We start from the raw sequence: 24244 nt of genomic DNA on the forward strand, positions 1-24244 counted from the left end.
TTTCCAAAAAGATACCATCTCGAGCAACAAACACCTAGTTCTCAGATGTATTGTAGAAGTAATACCCCTTTGTTTCCTTTGGATAGCCCACAAGGATACATTTGTCAGATTTTGGATGAAATTTGTCTGAAATTAATCGTTTGACGTATACTTCACATCCCCAAATCTTAAGAAAAGACACATTTGGAGGCTTTCCAAACCATAACTCATATGGAGTCTTTTCAACAACTTTAGACGGAGCTCTATTTAAGTGAGTGCAGCTGTATTTAGTGCATGTCCCCAAATTTCTATTGGAAGTTCGGCCTGACCCATCATTGATCTAACCATGTCTAGCAAGGTTCTGTTCCTCCGTTCCGACACACCGTTCCATTGTGGTGTTCCAGGAGGAGTCAATTCTGATAGAATTCCCCATTCTTTCAGATGGTCATCAAATTCATAGCTCAGATATTCACCGCCTCTATCAGACCGCAGTGCCTTAATCTTCTTGCCTAATTGATTCTCTACTTCAATCTGAAATTCCTTGAATTTGTCAAAGGATTCAGACTTATGCTTCATTAGGTAGACATAACCATATCTACTGAAGTCATAAGTTAAAGTGATAAAGTAGCTGAAACGACCTCTAGCATTTGTACTCATTGGTCCACATACATCTGTATGGATTAAACCCAATAGTTCAGTTTCTCTTTCTCCAACTTTAGAGAAAGGTTGCTTTGTCATTTTGCCAAGTAAACATGATTCGCATTTACCATAATCCTCTAAGTCAAATGGTTCTAGAATTCCTTCCTTTTGAAGTCTTTCTATGCGTTTCAAGTTAATATGGCCTAATCGACAATGCCACAGATAGGTGAGATCTGAATCATCATTTTTGGCCTTTTTGGTATTTATGTTATAAACTTGTTTGTCGTGATCTAATAAATAAAGTCCATTGACTAATCTAGCAGATCCATAAAACATCTCTTTAAAATAAAACGAACAACTATTGTCTTTTATTAAAAAGGAAAATCCCTTAGCATCTAAGCAAGAAACAGAAATGATGTTTTTAGTAAGACTTGGAACATGTAAACACTCTTCCAGTTCCAAAACTAGCCCAGAGGGCAACGACAAATAATAAGTTCCTACAGCTAATGTAGCAATCCGTGCTCCATTTCCCACTCTTAGGTCGACTTCACCCTTGCTTAACCTTCTACTTCTTCTTAGTCCCTATGGATTGGAACATAAGTGTGAGCCACAACCTGTATCTAATACCCAAGAAGTTGAATTAGCAAGTATACAGTCTATAACGAAAGTACTTGAAGATGGAACGACTGTTCCGTTCTTCTGATCTTCCTTTAGCTTCAAGCAAACTCTCTTCCAATGCCCCTTCTTCTTGCAATAGAAGCATTTGAATTCAGAAGTGGGTTGACTGACCTTCCTCTTTTCAGACTTGGCGCCAGTTTGCTTAGTTGGGTTGGCCTTGTTGCCACCTTTCTTAGCATTCCTTTTCTTTCCAGATTTCCTGAACTTGCCCCCACGCACCATAAGCACATCTTGCTTATCACTTTTGAGCGTCTTTTCAGCGGTCTTCAGCATACCGTGAAGCTCAGTGAGCATTTTGTCCAAACTATTCATACTGTGTTCAGCTTGAACTGATCATACCTGTGAGGGGGTCGAAAAAGCACGAGGCTAATGCGTGACCTCGTCCCTCGTGGGTGTGACGTTTCTTTTTGTCAAATCAAGTGTAATTGGATTTCCTGTGAGTTTACACCCAATTGACTAGTAATATAGTAGTCGCCATTAAGTTTTTAACGACAATGAGAAAAACTGACAAAACCCGGTTATCGTGACATAAAGGGAGTACAATTATGTTTGACCACGACGGCCATAGGTTCCCTTGTGATCCGTGGTGTGGGGATCTCTCAACATACACCCGCAAGGTAGAGATTGAGGGTTCGGGGGACTGTAACTACCGAGAGGAGTACTCGCTCGTCGATAACTCCAGAGGCAGGATATCCTTACTAGCTCAGCATAAATAATTGAAGGGACATGCGTTAACTATTAAACTAATCTGAGTTGATTTTAACAATATGCAACATATAATACTAGATCGATCGCGATTATCTGATTTCCCAACATATTATCTTTATTAAGCGTGATAGAACAATTAGATTTGATTAGTTTAACAGTTCATAAAAGGGCGAGGAAAGCAATTAAATCATGCGAAGGGGCACATTACGACGCACCCTTGAGAGGTGCGTCACGGTTCTCAGAAAACTAACCACTTTGACTTTGCTATTTCTCCTTTTATTTAACGAATCTCAAACTACGGGACAGGATACGTTCTGTTCGATTTTTGGATCGATTGCGACAGAACGCGTGATCAATTTCGCAGCGTGAGGCTTAGGCTTAGGGGTTGGAGTCAATACTCAGAATAATGAATTGTGTGTGTTCCTTTCACGTCGAATTTGGGGCTATATTTATAGAAAAGAGTTCGTGGAAAGATAGAATTGTAGAGCTCTAATCCAAGAAGAATTAGGAGAGAACACGTACCAGGTATTTTCAGCGCCCAGGGCTGGGCGTTAAAGATTTCGGCGCCCAGCTCTGGGCGTTGAAAATGGGATCCAGGCAATTTCAGCGCCCAGGGCTGGGCGTTGAAAATGATGTTTGGGCCCAGTTCTTTGTCAGATTTGGACTCTTAGAATCCGGAGTGTTTGAGAATTATCCGAGTCTTTTAGCGCGTATTAACTTTATGACGGAATGCGTCTTGGCCCGTTACGAACTCTAGGCTCGTTAGGATTTTAATTAATACGTAACTCTTATTTTCGAATCATATTAGGAATAGGATTCCTCTTGCAATTTCTATCTCATTTAGGATTTATGTTGGAGTGCAACACCTAATTCTGACAGGTTTCTATCTTTTATGACTTGCCACTTTTAACAACTACCCATTACGGCAGTTACTATTTTTAGCATGTTTCCATAAATAGCAGGTTTCTATAAATAGCAGGTTTCGGGTGAAATGAAAAGGGTGATTGAGATTCGTTATTTTTATAGGAGATGCGTTGCCAAGTGGAGATTTATGTTCTCATTATCGAACCTTCCCTTTCGGAAATGGGGACAAAAGTAGGTGTCTACAGTTAGCCCCCACTTTGACTGAGTCTCGGGATGAGACGATGGTCAAAGTACTGGACGGAGTGCGTCACACAAGCCATAGTGTATGTGACTTGTTTTGCGAGGGTCTCACGAGCCCTTGAGTGATAACATTTGACTTAAGGGTCATCACTTGAAGTGTCGACATATCCCTCACGTGTCATTGGGATTTGTCAACGGATAGTATGGAAACTCCCTCACTTTGTCATTGGGAGTAGCTACAGATGTTTTCGAAATCAAAGCTATAAAGTGTAATTGGGCCTGGCCAAGCCCAATCACGACGTAAAAATGCTTTTAAAGATTCTCATTTTCAGGGTTAGCTAAACGAGAAAACTCCCTTGTTTTTATGGGACGTAAAACGAAGGAAAATCCAGCACATCGTTCTTTTTTGGAGAAACAGAAAACCAATCCTTTAATTTTTGAAAAAAAGGGAAAACCACTCACATCGCTTTTTTGGAAAAACGGAAAACCAATCCTTTAATTTTTGGAAAAAAAGGAAAACTACTCACATCGTTCTTTTTTGGAAAAACGGAAAACCAATCCTTTAATTTTTGGAAAAAGGGAAAACCAGAAAAAGTTATCGCTGCAGCGACTAAGGACCTGCGCGGTTAGTGGTGCAGACCCCGCCGGCTAAAGATGGCGAGCCTGTCCGCTAATGGTGGACGCCCCGTCCGAAAGATGTGGACGAATCTGTTTTGAAGTTTGTTTATTTTTTTTTGAAAATAAGGACCTACGCGGTTTGTGACGTAGACCCCGCCGGCTAAAGATGGCGAGCCTATTTTGAATTTGAAGATTTTATTTTTTGAAAACTGAGGAACTGCGCGGTTAGTGACGCAGACCCCGCCCGGTGAAGGTGGGCGAGCCTGTTTTTGTTTTTTGAAGAATTTATTTTCTTTCGAGGGATGCTCGGATTTAGTTGCAACCTGAATGTGGGTTGACAACGTGCTTAGACGGATCATTGTCTTGTGGTCATCATCTTTCATGGTTTTGAGCTAGTCTTTACGACTCAATTTTGCCACTACCTAGGTCCTTGATTAGGGGACTATGTATAAGTATCAACGGCGACCTTTGTCTTGAGGTCGTAAACCGGTTTTATTTTTTTGAGACATCCAAACACGGGACTTCGTACAGCGTAGTCTGGGAATATTGTTTTAACTTTGCATACTCTCTTTTGAAATATATATTTTCTTTGGAGCCCCCAAGCATTCGTGCTTGACGGTCATTTCTTGTCAAAGAGGTTCCTTGGGGATACGCATTTTGTAATGTCCTTAATCGTGTTTGGGGATCGTGCTCGTAAGTGCGAGCGATCTTTGTAGTGGTATGCTACTTTGATGAAGTCGTGGAGTGCGACTTTCAGTAAAGAAATCGGCAATTTTCGAGTCGAATAGATACGGCAAGGGCCTATAGAAGTTAGGGCCTTTCTTGAGCCTGGGTTCATTTTCGGCGCCCAGGCCTGGGCGTTAGAAATAATTAACGCCCAGGTGGGGCGTTGAAAATGTTGTTTGGGCTGGTCTTTTGATGACACAGTTGGCCTCTTGTTCATTCGTTTATTTCACTTGGAAGTTCTACATATTCTCTTCTCTTTTGTTTTTTTCCTTATTTTTTGGAACGTAGAATTTTATTAGAGATCACAATGAGTTGAGTAATCGTGATGATTTCTCAAAAAGCCGTAGCCGATTGGTGGACTACGGTGTTTGTCGCTTTGGGGCGATTATTTTAAGGAGTTGTTGCTCTTAAGGCGTACAGTTATTGCAACAGTTGGGTGAGTCTATATGGCCCGAGGAACATACCTTGAGGCGTAAGACTTTGATCGCTCTTGTGTATATTTTTCCTTTTGAACGCGTTCGTGAATGATGATATGTATGTGCGAACGAGCGTTCATAGAATGGCCGTTGTGTGCGGTCCACTAATCAGTTCGCTTGAATCATTTCTTTTTTGAGCAATGACTGATGTTGAATAATTTGCTTAGAAGCTTGATAGGGTTCAGGCCCATTCATAAGTTTGTATATTGCAGACATGCAAGTCATTGGGGGGAGACGGGGAGATCATGCAGTGATGTGTTGGGATCGGAGACAGGGTAGACTGAGAAGGGGGTGAGTTTCAGTATTTCCCGGCTTTCAAAGTTGCAGTAACTTTGAATGTTGAGGTCCCCTTGCCTGTAAGTTCCTGTAGAATTAGATAGTTTGATCCTGGTGAGAACATAGGGTTTTTGTCATTTGTAATGTAACTCTACTCTGCATTAAGCACTGAAAATAAGAGGTTCTTATTTTAGTTTTCTAGCTTCTTTCTTTGAATGGTTGTTGCTGTGATCAAGAATTTTCCTATTTATTGTCTTAAAAAAGTTTTCACCAGTCAATGACTATCGCTTTTAGTTATATTCCACTGTGCAGTTTGTTCGGCTTATTTCTTGACAATGCTAAGTGCTAATTATCAATAAGGTCGCATCAGCAATAAGGTCAACCCCTTCTTTGATGTTTTAATTCGACCTTGGCTAGTTACATAGGCACAATAGGCATTTGAATTTTGAGGTCTTTTTTCGGGTGAGAATCATAGTAGGGGGTTTATTTGTGATTCGTAGACAAGCTTTTGCAAAATGAAAAAAAAATGATCAACATTTATTAACATAATGTACTCTAGGTGTGAATATCTGACACCAGACATGGGACTTGGGACTATGCTTTAGCTGGGGTAGTTGGTGATAAATAGTGCTTTTGCATGCCATTACTGTCCCTCGTGGTGCCTTCTTAGGTAGATCGTTCCTTACATCAAGTTATGTGTATCCTACTGTTTAGTTACTTCGACTCTTTAATGTTGCCTGAATAGATACGAATGCTGAACCGCAAGGATGTCATAGCAAAACATTACCTTATATGTGTTAAATATCACAGCAAATATCTCGAAATGAATGAGCACCTAAGTGTTCTTATTACTCATGTAATTTATTTTGATTATCACATGTCAAGTGTCTGGTGTTACGTTCGTGCACTAGTTATCAGTTGTATCCATGGTGGTACCTCAGTATATGGCTATACTGATTACAGCAACCGTCTTGATGTTTTTCTGAATTTGTTATCCCTAGTTTTGCACCAGTGCACTGAAGATTCCTTTTCATACCTTGTTCTATATCTTCTGTCAAGGTTAAATGTTGGATATGTCTGCATTCGAGGTAATGGTGATAGTTGTTTTTGTAATGCTATTTTGAGTTTATGCTGAACAGGTTTGGTTTTTCTTCAGGTGGTGTGCACAGAAGGGCCAGAGAGAATTAGAGAATTGATTGCAATGGGTTCATCCTTTGATCTTCATTATTTTACTTTTGGTCTGAATTGTGTACTTAATATAAATTATTAGAAATACAATGATTGTTTCCCATATTGTAAGATTTATAATGGTTATTGTCCTTATGTTTAAGCCTTATCTAGTAAAATGGAATCAGGGTTGGATTTGTTAGATGATCTTCTGGAGGCTATCATTGACAAGGTACCTCTGCTTAAAAGTAGATCAAAAATGTGTTTTTTGCTTCTGTATCCCACAAAAATCTAAGAAAATTTGATTTTTCAACTTCAATAGATTTTTTTCTCCCAACCAACTGAAGCACACCCTGGATTTTTTCTTTTTATATTCTTGTTTAGCTATTTATTATATTAGTGATGATTCTGTCAATGCTTGCTTCAGACTTTTTCTAATGACGATGCTGGAAAAGATGGTAAAATTTAAGGAAGAGTGGAAGGCTTATATCCGTCGTAATCCCAGCCAACATGAATCTTCCTTATCTCAAGTATGTCACTTCACCTTTCACTCTTTTAGTTGTTTATTTTTAATCAAGAACCTGTCTCTTTCTTTGGGTTTATCATCCTGAAGGTAACATCCTTATGATAACTGGGATTTTATAGTATGGTCCTCCTATCATGTCTGTGGCTAACTGGGATTTTATCAAGTTGTATTTTGCCGGCAATACCATATAACAAGTCGCATAAACCTTGCACTTAGGTTGATTATGGCACACAGGTTACTGCTTCCTGTCTAAAAATGCCCGTCTGCTTCACTTTTGTATATGGCTGTCTTCTTTTTTTTTGGTGAAAACGGAAACATTTCATAAACTAAAATTCAGCCTATTACAATCCGTCAAATGTAAGTTTAAACAATAACTAGGGAGAATGAAGTCAATGTAAATGTGACTGTCTTCTGCTGTCCTCAATTTACAGTTATTACTTATTAGTGGAATATAATGCATGGTGGAAATGTTCTAGTTTTGTTGGTTGATCAGTCATGTTCTCTGATTCTGTCAGACTATCCAACACTGTTTTGCTCTACACTGTTTTGGGGTAGGAGCTAATTCGTAATTTCTTTAGTGCTTGAGTTATATCACAAGCACACACACGCGCACATAAATAGATTTGGTTGGGACTAAGAACAAAGTTGGAGAATCCAAGGCAGATTGGAGTAGGATTGTGTAAATCGGAGTCATGTTGAAATTTTAACTGCTAGTTGGATCAGAGTCTGCGAGCCTTATTGTACTGGATAAGCTTGAGTTTGTCTATGTTGTTCTGTCTTCCAATTCGCTGACCCTCAACGAATTATCTGGTCCAGCAAATGCTTCTAGGTTTTCCTTTTGATCTCAACAATCTGTCCTGCACAGAATCAAGAATCATTAGCACAAAATTCTTATATAAATTTGTGAAAGAAACAAACAAATTCAATCAGCTGTAGTCCAACATGTCTTTAAAAATTGGGAATACATAATGCAGTGGGTCAGATGGGTTTGCGTCCCGTAAGCATAAGTAGTTTAGCCCAAATGAACATTTATGTAGGGAGAATGATAATATGTATATACAGAAGCTCTCAGAATATATGGTGCCAAAACTCAAAGGTAGTAAAAATAAGCTTCCTGATCTAATATGTATAAGGCATTGTGGAGGAATGAGCACCACATCAGAGAGAAATAGTGAAAACAATGGAATGTTTAACTCAGATTCAAAGACATAACAACAACTAGCTAGTGTTCAATTTCTTAAGCGCTAACCAGCAGCTGCAACTATTTTAAACTACTAGTGTTTGGCAAGCTAGGTGAAGGTGATAAGGTGAATGGAATTGGTAGTTGATATCTTAAATTTAGTCGATAGTGTGTGTTGCTAAATAAATGGTGAAATGAGCAAAAATTGATATGTTAGCTCAAATGATAGTCTAGTTGAAGTTCTTATTTAATTGAGTTCAAATAATAAGCTAAATAAAATGGTTGGTTGAACGGAAAAATTAGCTAGCTGAAGTGTTGGAAACATGACTTAATTTGATATGTTAGCTTAGCTACTTTTTTTGGCAAACACTTGTCATTTCACTTAGTGGTCTAAATACCAATTCAACAAAATTATCAATTTAATCCTGTCCCTGAAGAATTTTGGCTAGCTTATTTTTAGTTAACTCGGCAGTTCAAGTTATTTCTCCCCTTTTCAACTATGATACATCTTAGGTTGTGATTATAAAATAACATTTTATAAATTCTAGCTATAGCCACCTATTTTGCTCTTCAACTACCTTATCTTTTAGGTGGAATTGCATAAACAAAGTGTTATAATGCTTTTTACATATCACATATATGACATAATTTTTTTTTTGTGTGTGTAGATTAATGATGATTCAGGTGGCAAAGGTAACAATTAGATCAAGATATTGAAGCTTTGATCTCAATCACGGGGATTTAGGAACGAACATTTTTTTTATGTTAAAGGAACAAAATAAGTTATTTTTATTTCTTGTGTGATTTGATAAGACAAAAATTTGATGTATGGATATATAATACCTATCCTAAGTTATTTTGGTATGTTCTTAACTAGTTTGATTATTGGACAGTGCAAATATGCACGTGCATGCTTTTTTTTTATTAAAATTAAGTATGTGATTACAAGTAAGTTTGATTATTGGACAATGCAAATATGCACATGATGAGTGTTTGCGGCTGTTTGCGGCTGTTTGTTCTGTTGTTGCAGTCAGTTGTTTATGTTGTGGTTGGTTTCTGTGCTCTTTGCAGGTTTTATAGTATTGTTGCTATCGCTTCTGGTGTTGCGGTTTGTACACCCATTGATGTGGTTTTTGTTTCTTCGTTTTAACTTTTCTTGTAATACTTCATTTTGGTAATAAAGTTTCTCTATTTAGAAAAAATATAAAAGAACATGATTGGTAGGTAAATTGTGACGCTTTTTCGCATCAAAGGTGTTTTGGTGGGAAATAACGGGGAGGCAAATTGTCACGCTTTTTTGCATCATAATTGTTTTGGTAGGAAATATGGGGAGGTAAATTGTGACGCTTTGTTGCATCACAATCGATTTGGCTCAAATGTAGCTCGACAAAAATCAACCATTAAAAGCGTCCTTATATTGAAGAAGTGGCTACAAAGAGCGTCACAAAATTTGAGCTTTGTGGCTACTAAAAGCGTCATTATATAGTGGCCCAAAATATAATGACGCTTTTGTGAAGCGTCATTATAGAAAATTGTAACGCTTTTTAGCGCCACTTTTCGACCAACAAAGCGTCACTATGAGTCGTGTTTTTTTGTAGTGTGTGTCTGCCACTATCAGCCTTCCAAATGTTCTAAAGTCTTAACTCACTAAGCAACAAGGGAAGCTTGTAGGTTCAGAGGTTATTCTACATCAGACACTAAGAATTGCTCAATATGCTTTCTTATGATAAGATGCTGTGTAAGGAAACCTTATTGATATACCATTAGAGCAGATTGGGGTATGTAGGATTTTTGATTTTTGGGAGTGAATATCCATATAGGTTTTGATTCATTGAGTATTGAAGCCATGCAGCATGCTGCAGGGATTGAAGATTGATTGTGAGAGCAGAAAAGCTGAAATAAACTGGACATGATTGTTTCACAGCTAGGTTAAGGACCAGTTGCTTAGTGTTAGAAACAGGAATATTGACATGATTTTATATTGTAAATGGAATCAAGACCACACTTCAATGGAGTCGATTGACAACAATTTTAGTCCAGAATAATCTTTTCATTTTTTATTATTTTATGCTTTGTACTCTATCAATTACACCATTCCCAACATGTCGCCATTTCCTGACACAACCTCCTGTATACTGTAATCAGTGGATATTATGCGAGTTACAACTTTACTGCAGACTGCCATTCCATGAGAATTGACACCCCCACCCAGCTCCTTGTATGTCATAAACATTAAAACATGCTTCTGAGTTTGGGAATTTTTGTCCACTCTCTAAAATCGGGGTATGCTCCTCTAACCCCTAAAGTACTTGTGAAGTTACAAGTGCTACTGTGCCTCACTTGTAATTGGGAATAACATGTTTTGCTAGTGTACAAAACATGCTAGTTGTATGATGACGTATCTATTAGTTTTTGATGACGTATCTATTAGTTTTTGATGACGTATCCGCTAGTTTTTGATGACGTATATGCAAGATATGGTTTGTGTACATTCTAGTTGAAGTCCATAATACTTCCACATGCACGTCATGAGTAAAAGACATACACTTAGTAGACAAAATGCTTGCTAACTAGTGAAGGAACCATCATTCCCTTGCTTCTGAACCTCCACTCCAACCTTCAATTCTAAGCTCATCAATCTTGCATTCAGAAACTGGTCCACTGCTTGAGTTAAAACACTAGTTTACATTCACTTACCATACCTTCTGATAGAGATCTTGCTCCACTATAAGTCACGAAACATCCCACGCAAGGATGTTGTAGGATCAGCTGTTGTTGCACCCAACCCCGTTGCATGATTCCCCTTCCTTTTGTTCTCTCTTCAAACCCTCTGGGTAAGCCTGGCTCTATTGTCTCATAACCTGTAGGTGGCTTCAAGGCCGCCAGGAACGGCCTACCTGCAAGTATATTGTCAAATTAAAAGGGATTTATGTATGCATGCATGTTTAGTGGGTTTTGTGGTGGTGTATAAAGAGCATTTATTTGTAAATATAGCCCAGCCAAGCCCAACCCTGTTAAAAACTGACCCTGCCTTTCCCGACAAAAATATAGGCAAATCCCGACCTGGCCCAGCCCAGCCCTAACCTGGCCTGTTGAACAGGTTTAAGTGCATGCTTATGAGCTCAAGTCTAATGACAAGCTCCTGAAACTGGTCTTTTCCCAATACATTCACTATCTACCAACACTTGAAACATAACAACATCCCATGAGAGATGATTATAACAACGAATCTATACCTAGGAAGATTCACTCCCAAGTGCACAATACCACATTCTGACATTTCCAAACCCTGCAACGATGGGCACAAAGAGAAAACTTATAATATCCCAAGAACAAAGCATAATCATGGGCGCAAATTAAATCATGTACAGGGTCTGAGTCGTGCTTAAGGAAGTTGGTAGTAGAGTCATTTCTGTTCACATTTTCGGCTGAAACCAAGAAACTAAGCCCCGGTGTGAGGGGGTCGAAAAAGCACCAGGCTAATGCGTGACCTCGTCCCTCGTGGGCGTGACGTTGTCAAATCAAGTGTAATTGGATTTCCTGTGAGTTTATTACACCCAATCGACTAGTAATATAGGAGTCGCCATTCATTTTTTAACGACAATGAGAAAAACTGACAAAACCCGGTTATCGTGACATAAAGGGAGTATTATGTTCGACCACGATGGCCATAGGTTCCCTTGTGATCCCTGGTGTGGGGATCGCTCAACGTACACCCGCAGGGCAGAGATTGAGAGTTCGGGGGACTGTAACTACCGAGAGGAGTGCACATCGATAATACTCCAGAGGCAGGTTATCCTTACTAGCTCAGCATAAATAATTGAAGGGACATGCGTTAAACTATTAAACTATTCTGAATTGATTTTAGCAATTTGCAACACATAATACTAAATCGATCATGATTATCTTATTTAGATTGATTTAAGGTAACTAGCATGATAATTCAATTGTCCAAGGCATTATCTTATTAGGCGTGATAGATCAATCAAATTAATAGTTCGACAATTTTATAAAAGGGTGATGAAAGCGATTAAATCATGTGAGGGACACATTACAACACACCCTTGAGAGGTGCGTTGTGGTTCTCAGAAAACTAACCATTTGGCTTTGCTATTTCTCCTTTTATTTAACGAATCTCGCGTTTCTAAGCAATGTTCCAGTATTTAGGCTTAATTCATCAAGCTACCAGGGGCAGGATGCGTTCTGTTCGACTTTTGGGTCGATTGCGACAGAACGCTGGATCAATTTCGCAGCGTGAGGCTTAGGCTTAAGGCTAGAGTCAATACTCGGATTATGGAATTGTATGTTCTTTTTACGTCGGTTTTAGGCTGTATTTATAGGAAAAGAGTGTGTGGAAAGATAGATTTTTAAGATACGAATCCAAAAAGAATCCGGAGATAAAACGTCCCCAGGCATTTTCAGCGCCCAGGGCTGGGCGCCGAAGATTTCGGCGCCCAGATCCAGGCGTTGAAAATGGGATCTGGGCCGAGTTCTTTGTCAGATTTGGACTCTTAGAACACGGAGCTTTTGAGATTTATTCGAGTCTTTTAGTGCGTATTAACTTATGTCGGAATGTGTCTGGGCCCGTTACGAACTCTAGGTTCGTTAGGAATTTAATTAATACGTAACTCTTATTTTCGAATTATACCAGGAATGCAAATTCTATCTTTTTTAGGATTTATGTTGGAGTGCAACACCTAATTCTGACAGGTTTCTATCTTTTATGACTTTGCCACTTTTAACAACTACCTTTTACGGCAGTTACTATTCTTAGGAGGTTTCTATAAATAGCAGCTTTGGCTGAAATGAAAGGGTGATTGAGATCCGTTATTTTATAGGAGATGCGTTGCCAAGTGGAGATTTATGTTCTCATCATCGAACCTTCCCTTTCGGGAATGGGGACAAAAGTAGGCGTCTACAGTTAGCCCCCACTTTGACTGAGTCTTGAGATGAGACGATGGTCAAAGTACTAGACGGAGTGCGTCATACAAGCCATGGTGTATGTGACCTGTTTTGCGAGGGTCTCACGAGCCCCCGAGTGATAACATTTGACTTAAGGGTCATCACTTTGAAGTGTTAACACATTCCTCACGCGTCATTGGAATTTGTTAACTGATAGTATAAACTCCCTCACTTTGTCATTGGAAGTATCTAAAGATGTTTTTGAAATCAAAGCTATAAATTGTAACTAGGCCTGGCCAAGCCCAATCACGAGGTAAAACGTTTTAAAGATTCTCATTTTCAGGGTTAGCTAAACGAGAAAACCTCCTTGTTTTTATAGGACGTAAAACGAAGGAAAATCCAGCACATCGCTATTTTTTTTGGAAAAAACGGAAACCATCCTTTGATTTTTGGAAAAGGGAAACCATCCTTTGATTTTTGGAAAAGGGAAACCATCCTTTGATTTTTGGAAAAGGGAAACCATCCTTTGTTTTTTGGAAAAGGGAAACCATCCTTTGATTTTTGGAAGAGGATAAACCGGGAAAAGTTATCGCTGCAGCGACTAAGGACCTGCGTGGTTAGTGACGCAGACCCCGCCCACTGAAGGTGGGTGAGCCTGTCTGCTGAGGGTGGACACCCCGTCCGATAGAAGTGGACGAATCTGTTTTGATGTTTTGAAAATAAGGACCTATGCCGTTTGTGACGTAGACCCCGCCCGCTGAAGGTGGGCGAGCCTGTTTTTGTTTTGAAGATTTTATTTTCTTTTCATTTTCGAAAACTGAGGACCTGCGCGGTTAGTGACGCGGACCCCGCCCGCTGAAGGTGGGCGAGCCCTGTCCGCTAAGGGTGGACGCCCCGCCCGCTGGAGGTGAGCGAACCTGAATTCGTCTTTTCGATTTGGGACTCGCGTGGTACGTGCCGCGATCTTGCCCGATTGAGGTGGGCAAGTTCCTATTTCATTTGTTCTTGTGATTTCTTTTGAGAATTTCTTTTTATTCATTCTTGTTAGAGCGAATTCTTTCGAGGGATGCTCGGATTTAGTTGCAACCTGAATGTGGGTTGACAACGTGCTTAGACGGACCATTGTCTCGTGGTCATCATCTTTCATGGTTTTGAGCTAGTCTTTACAGCTCAATTTTGCCACTACCTGGGTCCTTGATTAGGGGACTATTTATAAGTATCAACGGCGACCTTTGTCTTGAGGTCGTAATCCGGTTTTATCTTTTGAGATTATCCAAACACGAGACTTCGTACAGCATAGTCTGGGAATATTGTTTTAACTTTGCATACCCTCTTTTGAAATATATATTATCTTTCGAGCCCCCAAGCACTCGTGCTTGACGGTCATTTCTTGTCAAAGAGGTTCCTTGGGGATACGCATTTTGTAATGTCCTTGATCGTGTTTGGGATCGTGCTCGTAAGTGCGAGCGATCTTTGTAGTGGTGTGCTACTCTTAACAAAGCTGTGAGGTGCGGCTTTCAGTAAAGAAATCGGCAATTTTTGAGTCGAATGGATACGGCAGGGCCCTATAGAAGTCAGGCTTCTTTTGGGCATGGGCTCATTTTCGGCGCCCAGGCCTGGGCGTTAGAAATAATTCACGCCCAAGTGGGGCGTTGAAAATATTGTTTGGGCTGGTCTTTTGATGACACAGTTGGCCTCTTGTTCGTTCGTTTATTTCACTTGGAAATTCTACGTATTCTCTTCTCTTTTGTTTTTCTTTATTTTTGGAACGTAGAATTTTATTAGAGATCACAATGAGTTGAGTGATCGTGATGATTTCTCGAGCAGCCATAGCCGATTGGTGGACTACGGTGTTTGTCGCTTTGGGGCGATTATTTAAAGGAACTGTCGCTCTTAAGGCGTACAGTTATTGCAATAGTTGGGCGAGTCTATATGGCCCGAGGAACATACCTTGAGGCGTAAGACTTTGATCGCTCTTGTTGTCATTTTGAACGTATATTTTTTTCTTTTGAACGCGTTCGTGAATGTTCGATACTTAGAATGATGATATGTATGTGCGAACGAGCGTTCATAGAATGGCCGTTGCGTGCGGTCCATTCGCTTGAATCATTTTTTTTGAGCAATCACTGATGTTGAATAGTTTGCTTAGAAGCTTGATAGGGTTCAGGCCCATTCATGAAGTGGGCTCAAGCATCGTGCCCTTTCGATCGTTCAAACATTTGCTTTGAGATTTGTTTTTACTTTGCTACGGTCGTTTCGTAGCTTGGAGCCCCCAAGTATGCATGTTGGGATGCTTCCTTTTGGCGTACGATTTTTGTAGGTTCTTTTGAGAAAGATGCCTTGGGGTTCCGCTCGTGTAGGTGCGAGCTATCCCTTCCGTGGTAGGTAATATTTTGCTACCTTTAATCCTTAATGTAGAAGTCGTGTGGCTTGCATTTTGAATTTGGGCGATAAGTAGTCTTTGCCTCATGCTCTTGGTCGTGCCCGCATTAGTGCAATATGCCTTACTCTTTTTTTTAGACTTGTACCATGGGATGGTTGAACTTATGGTGCGACGTAGGCTTGTGTGGCCTAACAGCGTGTCTTAGAACATTCCTCAAGGTGTTGGGATATCATTATTATTTTTTGCATTGGAGTACTTCATCACGCCTCGTTCAGGTGCTCGAACAAGTGTAGCACCTTCTGCGTGGGTATGCACGGCTTATTACTTCGTTCAATGCGAGGATTCATAGATGTTTTTTTTTATCCTTGATTTTTCTTTCGCTTTTGCTTTGGAACGACGTAGACTGTGTAACGGGCGCTTGTAGGGCGAGCGTTATGTGCAGTAGTTTGATCGGAGTTTTGGTGACTCGCGATTTTCAGTTACCCTTGTTAGCGGGGTGACTTTATATATTCTAAGTAGTGATTAGAATTTGGGAGGGGTTGTAGCCATTCTAAGGTTCGTTTTACATGATTAAACCTTAGGATTGTGCCCCTATGACGTGTGTATAGCATTAGCGTCGAGAATTTGCGATAAAATCGTCATTTCGAGCATTTTTAGAGTGTTTTTCTCAAGCCCCCAATTGTAGCTACGGGATTGGCTTGGTGCTATAATGCTTGGCATACGTTTTTATGCATCCATGGTGACATGGATCATGAATAGTTTGAACCAGACTCGTTTAGTGCGAGGTACGTTCGAGTAGTGATTTGTTACTTCTCTTGTAAATGTCGTATTGTGCGACATTGCCATGGTCAAGGTAGTCACATGTTGAAGTGTTCCTTGACCAAAAGCTAGGTGCCTTTCTTTACCCATAATCATATTTAGAAATCTTTTTGACTCACTTGCAACATCGAGATAAACGCATACTTAGCTTAAACCAACGACACTTTATTATGTTCAAAGAAGTCTTTGAAAATTATTTGAAATCCGAGTCCTACTATGTACAATCCGAGGTGTCCTAAGTAAGTTGACTTATAGAAGGGTTCGTACAGGATTACATGAGTGAATCAAAATACTGTTACGATTTTCGGAATGCTGTATAAGGATTTGCTGGAAGCCAGGGTGCAGGCGTCAAGATATTATTTGTGCCCGTGTGGCACATGCTTTAGGCTTTTAGGGCCATCTTTTTCAGAATTGAGGGAATATAAACCGCTTTCAAATTGACTTAGATTTACTTGGTGTATGTCTGCACAAAAGGTCAAGGTATACTTAGTTCTTTCCCTAGTTCTTTCATTTCAATTTTTAGCCCCCAGTTGCTGTTATGTCTTCTTGTTAATGATGCTTTCTGATTTCGATTTTTAGATGCCCGTGTCATATGTCTGAATAGGGTGAGCCTTGGTTAAGTGCCAAGTCCTATTGACAATGTCTGATTTTTTCAAAGGGGATTCGCAAGCATTTGAATTACCATGAACGGGTGCCCTGAGTTCGAAGGAACGATGGGGCGATGCCGTAGAACAATCCTCTTTATTGCAAGCTTACTGCCTTTACTACTTGTTGGCGATTATGACTGTGTCTAGTGGTGAAAGGAGGTCTTAAGTGAGTTACTTTGCTTTAGGGAGGGGCAAGTCGAGTACTTTAGAGGTCATGGACGCTCGCGCTAGCCCCCATTCAATTGAGGCAAAGCTATCTTTTGAGTATTGGCTAAGTGCCTAGGACTGTGAGTGCTCCTTCTGGAAAGGGTACGTGCCCTTATTATTGTTCGATGTGTGCTCATTTTGGCATCTTGATGACTTGGATTCTTCCTTTGACTTAAATTTTTCTTTCGACTTGGATTGCAAGTAATTAAATTTCAATAAGGGACTCTATTTTTTATTTTTGTTATTCTATAGACTTTAACATTTTTGCAAATTGGTTGGACCGAATCATGGATTGCCTACGTATCCGCCTTAAATAGATTTAATTTGGAATCAGGTCTTGCGTAGTTCTTAGCCAGAAAATGGTTTCTTAGAACGCCGATTTTAAACAAGTACGTTCGAGTGGAATCGTAATGTTTGAAATAGGGTGAAATAAGTGTACGAAAATTTTGGAGCGCGCGTATTTTGCGTATATTATACGATCTTCTACCCCCCAAGTGTTCGTTATTCTTCCGCATGTATATAGGAAAGTATACGAACACTTTTAGGAATTGGGAGTTGAAAAGTGATAAGCAAGAACAGCGCCCAGGGCTGGGCGTTATTATTTTTGGCGCCCAAGTTTGGTCGTTGAGAACGTGTTCTGTGCTGCCTTTTTGTGCTGCTCCTTTTCGTTTTGTGCTAAATATTTGCGAATCTTTTTTGTGCGCTAAATGCTTTTTTTTAGACGAATTTTAAAGGCGCTTTGCAAAGTTTCTTTTTTATTATTTATTTATTTTTTATTATTTTTTTTACGTTAAGCGTAGAATGTACTTTTCATTTGTCTTGTTTTTTATTCGTGACTCAAGACGGCTTGAAAGATGGGTTGAATGAGATAGGATAAGTTGTATAGGTATTAGTCAAGCATGAGGATTGGAAAGGGTAGAAGATCGTAGAACTTTATGTAGTTTTTGTGGTATGATTTAGATTGGTTGATTCAATTCTTTTCCTTCGTTTACTTGGGTAAATTTCGCACTTTGGGAGGTACGGGCTAAGTATTTCATGGCTCGCTCTTTTCGCTCTCCCTTTTCTCTTTCTCTTTTTTCCTTTTTTGCTTGGGATTTCTCCCCCTTTTTATTTGGGCTAAAAGGTAGATGGTTGTGGTCTTTGAGTCACGAGGCGAGACGGAGTGAGCCTCGTTTGGTAGGCCTATAGTGGACCTTTAATTTTAGTAGGCCTAGGGTGGACCTTTAAATTGTCTTACTTTGCAAGCGTATTTAGTCGTTTCAATTCTTAAAATGTGCAAATAGCGTAGATTCAAAAGGTATTTTTTACTTTATTGAAATTTAACGAAAGAATTACATCGAAAATAATTTTTTGCTTCTTTTCAGATTCCAGTTTCCAGGATTTAATTGGAAGTTGTGATTTAGACTCGAACTTTCAGTAATTTTTCTGATTATAACCCGTGTATGAATACAAGGAGGTGGCCTAGACTCAAAATAATGACGTGGCGTAAGCCTATAATACTTGACTAAGCGACTTTCAGACTTAGGCTAATTGGACCATAATTTTCGTTTGTTGACACTTTAGATTTTAACCCTTGGGTGTTCATTTGTCATGCGCCATTTTGCTTAATGTTGGCAAGGTAGTTAGTTGGGGAGATCGAATTTTTATTTTTACAAGACTAGAATCATTAGTGCGGCTTCCCTCTTAGTGTGTATTGCTTTACCCCAATGGTAGCCTTATGGCATGCCGATTTGGGTATTTTTATGGTTCGTCATGTTGCATTCATGGAAAATCTTTTAGTCCGTACTTAGGAGTACTTCAAGGAGCGAGTGGCTCGAGAGGACTATGATAGTCGTGACCCAATGTGATCATAAGCCTTGAGGTCATTAATTTTTTTTTGCCAATGGTATTGACACCTTAGGCTCACTTTGGGGGTTGTGCGACTATGGAGGAATGATTTTCAGAATGTGACTGTTTCCATTTTGCAAATACTTGAATTACATAATATATTCTTTTTATTGGTGAGAGAGAGTATTGAGGCCGTAGATTCTTAGCAAGGGATGACAATTACATATGGGTGCTTATTGATTTCTTGTAAATTTTAGGAAGGGAGACTCAATATGGTTTAACCTTTTAACTTGCAGAACGACACCAAGCATTAGGACCGATTCTATGTATAAGACAACTAAGACTTAGGATTTAGATTGTACTTTGGCATAGCCTAGTCTAGACTCGGATTTATTTATTTTTTATTCAAACATTATTTTTCCTTGAAAACTTTATTCGAACATCATTTTTTGAATACTTTGCCCATGTGACATTCAAGGTCATTTAATCAGCGTGCTCGGTTTAGTGCCAAACATAGTCATCATAGGAGGCCTAGTGACGACACAATGAGTTGTTTAGTTTATAAGTCGTGTTTCAAAGTCAAGTGCCTTTTTTCCAATACGTCCTTGCAACATATTTGTCGCTCATTATTCTTTTTTTTTTTATGCGCGGGCACCAAAGCTGCCGGGCCTGACCAGTAGGCCAGGCAGCAACATCGGCGCCCAGGCTGGGTGAGGAAAATGATTGGCGCCCAGCCAAGGGCGTTGAAAATGCGTCCCTGACTGGTACTCGTATTCTGTTCGTTTATCCTTTTTTCGTACATACGACTAAATTTTGCGTGCTTGCCTAATAACGTCCTTTACGCGTTGTGCGGCGTTGTGGGATCCGTTACAGGCTGTCCTGGGCGTCGCTTATTTTTGTGGCGATCGCCCGGGGCTGCGGAACACGTATTTTGGTACAACTCTTTGGCCAATTGGTGTTTATGAATGTTTGGGCAATTTTTAGGGTCATTGGTTTTCTAGTGTTATTTGTCACACACAATCACATAATTCGCTACACATAACTAACATTACAACATGAAGCAAAATAATATGTCACGTAGTTTATGATAGGCTTCTATGGGTAATATTTTTTCCGGCTTGGTACCTCCTCTATCGTTGATCCAACACGTGCCCCGGTCGGGGAAGTGCATTCACGAGCGAATTTCTTCCCAAGAGGCCAATCACGATGTAAGCCAAAGGGGCATGCACCAATGAGAGGGACCTAGTGGGCGAGCGATTGGGTTTTGGATAGGTGTACTACTAGCGAAAGTGCCGAGTGGACAACATTCGAAGCGTATGCGCCCCCCGGGTGGCGATGGGTATCCTTATTCCCAACTCCCGAGATGAAACATGCCAAGGGAGCCAAGATTCGTTATGCGGTTCTGTCCGTTCACATTAATATGCTGATTTTCAGGTCGTCCCAACTTGATAGGGAAATAAACGTGGGGTAGGATCGTTTCACCCTTCGACTATTTTGATTACCTACGAGCACGAGTATTTCATTAACATCCCCAGCGGAGTCGCCACTTTGAGGGGGTCGAAAAATCACGAGGCCAATGCGTGACCTCGTCCCTCGTGGGCGTGACGTTGTCAGATCAAGTGTAATTGGATTTCCTGTGAGTTTACACCCAATCGACTAGTAATATAGGAGTCGCCATTCAGTTTTTAACGACAATGAGAAAAACTGACAAAACCCGGTTATCGTGACATAAAGGGAGTGCCATTATGTTCGACCACGACGGCCATAGGTTCCCTTGTGATCCCTGGTGTGGGGATCGCTCAACGTACACCCGCAGGGCAGAGATTGAGAGTTCGGGGGACTATAACTACCGAGAGGAGTGCTCATCGATAATACTCCAAAGGCAGGTTATCCTTCCTAGCTCAGCATAAATAATTAAAGGGACATGCGTTAAACTATTAAACTATTCTGAATTGATTTTAGCAATATGCAACACATAATACTAAATCGTTCGTGATTATCTTATTTAGATTGATTTAAGGTACCTAGCATGATAATTCAATTGTCCAAGGCATTATCTTATTAGGCGTGATAGATCAATCAAATTAATAGTTCGACAATTTTATAAAAGGGTGATGAAAGCGATTAAATCATGTGAGGGACACATTACAACGCACCCTTGAGAGGTGCGTTGTGGTTCTCAGAAAACTAACCACTTGGCTTTGCTATTTCTCCTTTTATTTAACGAATCTCGGGTTTCTAAGCAACGTTCCAGTATTTAGGCTTAATTCATCAAGCTACCAGGGGCAGGATGCGTTCTGTTCGACTTTTGGGTCGATTACGACAGAATGCTGGATCAATTTCGCAGCGTGAGGCTTAGGCTTAAGGCTAGAGTCAATACTCGGATTATGGAATTGTGTGTTCTTTTCACGTCGGTTTTAGGCTGTATTTATAGGAAAAGAGTGTGTGGAAAGATAGATTTTTAAGATACGAATCCAAAAAGAATCCGGAGATAAAACGGCCCCAGGCATTTTCAGCGCCCAGGGCTGGGCGCCGAAGATTTCGGAGCCCAGATCGAGGCGTTGAAAATGGGATCTGGGCCGAGTTCTTTGTCAGATTTATACTCTTAGAACACGGAGATTTTGAGATTTATCCGAGTCTTTGAGTGCGTATTAACTTATGACGGAATGCGTCTGGGCCCGTTACGAACTCTTGGTTCGTTAGGAATTTAATTAATACGTAACTCTTATTTTCGAATTATACCAGGAATGCAAATTCTATCTCTTTTAGGATTTATGTTGGAGTGCAACACCTAATTCTGACAGGTTTCTATCTTTTATGACTTTGCCACTTTTAACAACTACCTTTTACGACAGTTACTATTCTTAGCAGGTTTCTATAAATGGCAGCTTTGGCTGAAATGAAAGGGTGATTGAGATCCGTTATTTTATAGGAGATGCGTTGCCAAGTGGAGATTTATGTTCTCATCATCGAACCTTCCCTTTCGGGAATGGGGACAAAAGTAGGTGTCTACACCCGGTTTTACTTGATCAGCTCAGGATTTATCTAAAAACAACCACAGGCAGATAGCTCATTCAAAACAAGTACCTGCACACCCATTATTATAACAGGAAATAATATCAAAAGCATCTTCTCAAACTACATTCTACTCCACTAAGTCCACTCTCAAAGAATAACCATAACACCTTCCTAACTCATCAACAGGAAATGCAGAGTACACTAAACAAGAACTAATCATTGATGATTGGGATACCATCACCACATACTAGTCGAGGGCCGCTTCCATAATACAGACAATTGGATACAAAGGTTATAGATGCTCAGTAAAAGCAGGCTATGGTTAATGACATTATATCTGCTAGTTAATGACATTGTATCCGCTAGTTAATGACTGTGTATCTGCAAGTTTTTTCAGATGTATCTGCAAGCTATGGTTCCTGTAACCATAATAGTCTACAAGGTATGCATAACTAGGGAAAATTGGAGCCATATTTTTAGAAAAAAAAAGCAGATAGCTCGGTTCCCCTGTACTATATGCCTTAAAATAACTTGCCCTCATTCATTACTTAAAAGGCTTTTACCCTATTACACATGCTGATTTTAAATGTTTGGCAGGCATTTTTCCCTATTATCCATGATGGATGTTATGTCTTTCTGTGCTTTAATTTCAAGTATTCTAAGGTTGATGTGATTGACCAGAGGATTTTGACCGGAAAAGTGAATGAAATTTATGGTGGCTACGTGACAATTCTGGTAAGATATTAGAATCTTCATCTTCCATTTTATCTGAAATTATTGCCTGCACATCTTGTTGGTTCTAGTACATTGCCTCCTCGGATTTACTAACCATATTTTGTTGTATTATATTTTTCTTTTTGTAGGCTTTGTTCTTTTCAAGGTTTTTGAAGGATATGAAGGATCCAAGAGCTAATTTAGTAATGAATTTTGAGCCAAGGATAATTAGAATGGTATCCAATGAGCTTGATGTTGTCGATAGTGGTGTCCTTGCAATGAGACACATGGAAACATATATGGGCAAGCAACTTCTTGGGATCCTCTCCTAAAAAAAATTGATGTAAGAAATTAGCTTATATATGACATTTTCTTATGCTTCTTATGAAAAGAATTTACTTTCACATAAAAATATCAAAGTTTTTCTAGCCCTTTTTTAGTGCAAAGCTAACTTAGGTTTTCCGTTCTTGTGCTTGCAGGGCCATGTTCTTAGAAATTTGAGAGCAAAATATTGTTGTGAGATTTTCAAGAATGAGTACAACGTGGTCAAAGAAGATGTGTTGAAGAAAGAAAAATTGTGAATGGAGCATTGTTGTTGCCGGGAAGATGGAATTTTGATGTTGATCATAGACATGTGTGCATTGTAATATTGATAGTTTGTTAATAATGTAAACTGATCGTTGGTACTGGATTGTAGCGTTATAGGCTCTAAAACTTCCCATAGCTTGATGTATTCACTATAGTATGTTATGATGTTTTTTGTACATGATTGTGATATATCTACAATATTCTGATGTATATGACAGTGGAGACTGTTGTTGCTGCTGCTATGATTTTCAAGTTCTTTTTGTTCTGCTTTGACAGTGGAGACTGTTCTGTTATTTTTCCTTGATCTAGTTGGAGTACTTTTACAGGAGCTATTTTTTATGACTTCAAGCTTGTTAGAATTCAGTATAAAGGGGATCAAGAGATTCAAGACCAAGCTAAAGCCATGACATTTTGCTATGTAATGTATATCTTTCTCCCTGATGCTAAAAATGGTGTTGTGAATCTGATGCAGAAATTCAGTAAAGATCCAAGCACACTAGAGGACAGTCTGTACAGACATACTGCTAGTTTTGTTAAGGATGCATCCTGCTAGTGTACCTGATTCAACCAGCTAGTGTACCAGATGAAACCAGCTAGTGTACCTGATGTAACCAGCTGGTGTACCTGATGCAACACTAATTTGGACCTCAGTATTGACATCTACTTCCTATGTTCAAACATGGGAGCTCAAGCCATGGCACGGTCTAACTATTTTCCTCTCCCTTTCAAGGCTGGAAATACCAAGTGTACTATCAACATGTTTGGAATGGTGGTGGAACGAAATCATGCTCTTCCTCCGAGGGTTGTTACAAAATCCCAAAGCCAGTGTCGCGGCAATGGGGATACTCATACAAACAACGAGGATTTTGTATCTGTTCCCACACGCGCTCAGCATGGGCTTATCAACGTGTATAGGCCATGAGCATGGGCTTATCAAATTCTGTCTTTAATTTTAGTACTTCCTGTTTATATTGTTTTAAACGTGTATATTGTTTTGTGAGATCGAAAACTGTCCACAGAGCTTCCTGTGGGGCTTTGACAGGTTCAGCAAGGACTAAACTT

The 24244-nt window shown here is 39.7% G+C and overlaps 1 protein-coding gene across 1 annotated transcript; it reads left to right on the forward strand.

Annotated features, from left to right (window-relative positions):
* The first annotated feature begins 21993 nt into the window (after positions 1-21993).
* On the forward strand, positions 21994-23468 carry LOC130462018 (uncharacterized). Its single transcript, XM_056830348.1, has 4 exons — positions 21994-22322; positions 22478-22615; positions 22744-22937; positions 23074-23468. The coding sequence occupies exons 1-3, from the start codon at positions 22278-22280 to the stop codon at positions 22924-22926; spliced, it is 366 nt and encodes a 121-aa protein (XP_056686326.1). The 5' UTR covers positions 21994-22277; the 3' UTR covers positions 22927-22937; positions 23074-23468.
* Positions 23469-24244: the final 776 nt, after the last annotated feature.

Source organism: Spinacia oleracea, chromosome 5, assembly GCF_020520425.1.
Source record: "Spinacia oleracea cultivar Varoflay chromosome 5, BTI_SOV_V1, whole genome shotgun sequence".
In the NCBI taxonomy this organism is placed as follows: domain Eukaryota; kingdom Viridiplantae; phylum Streptophyta; class Magnoliopsida; order Caryophyllales; family Amaranthaceae; genus Spinacia; species Spinacia oleracea.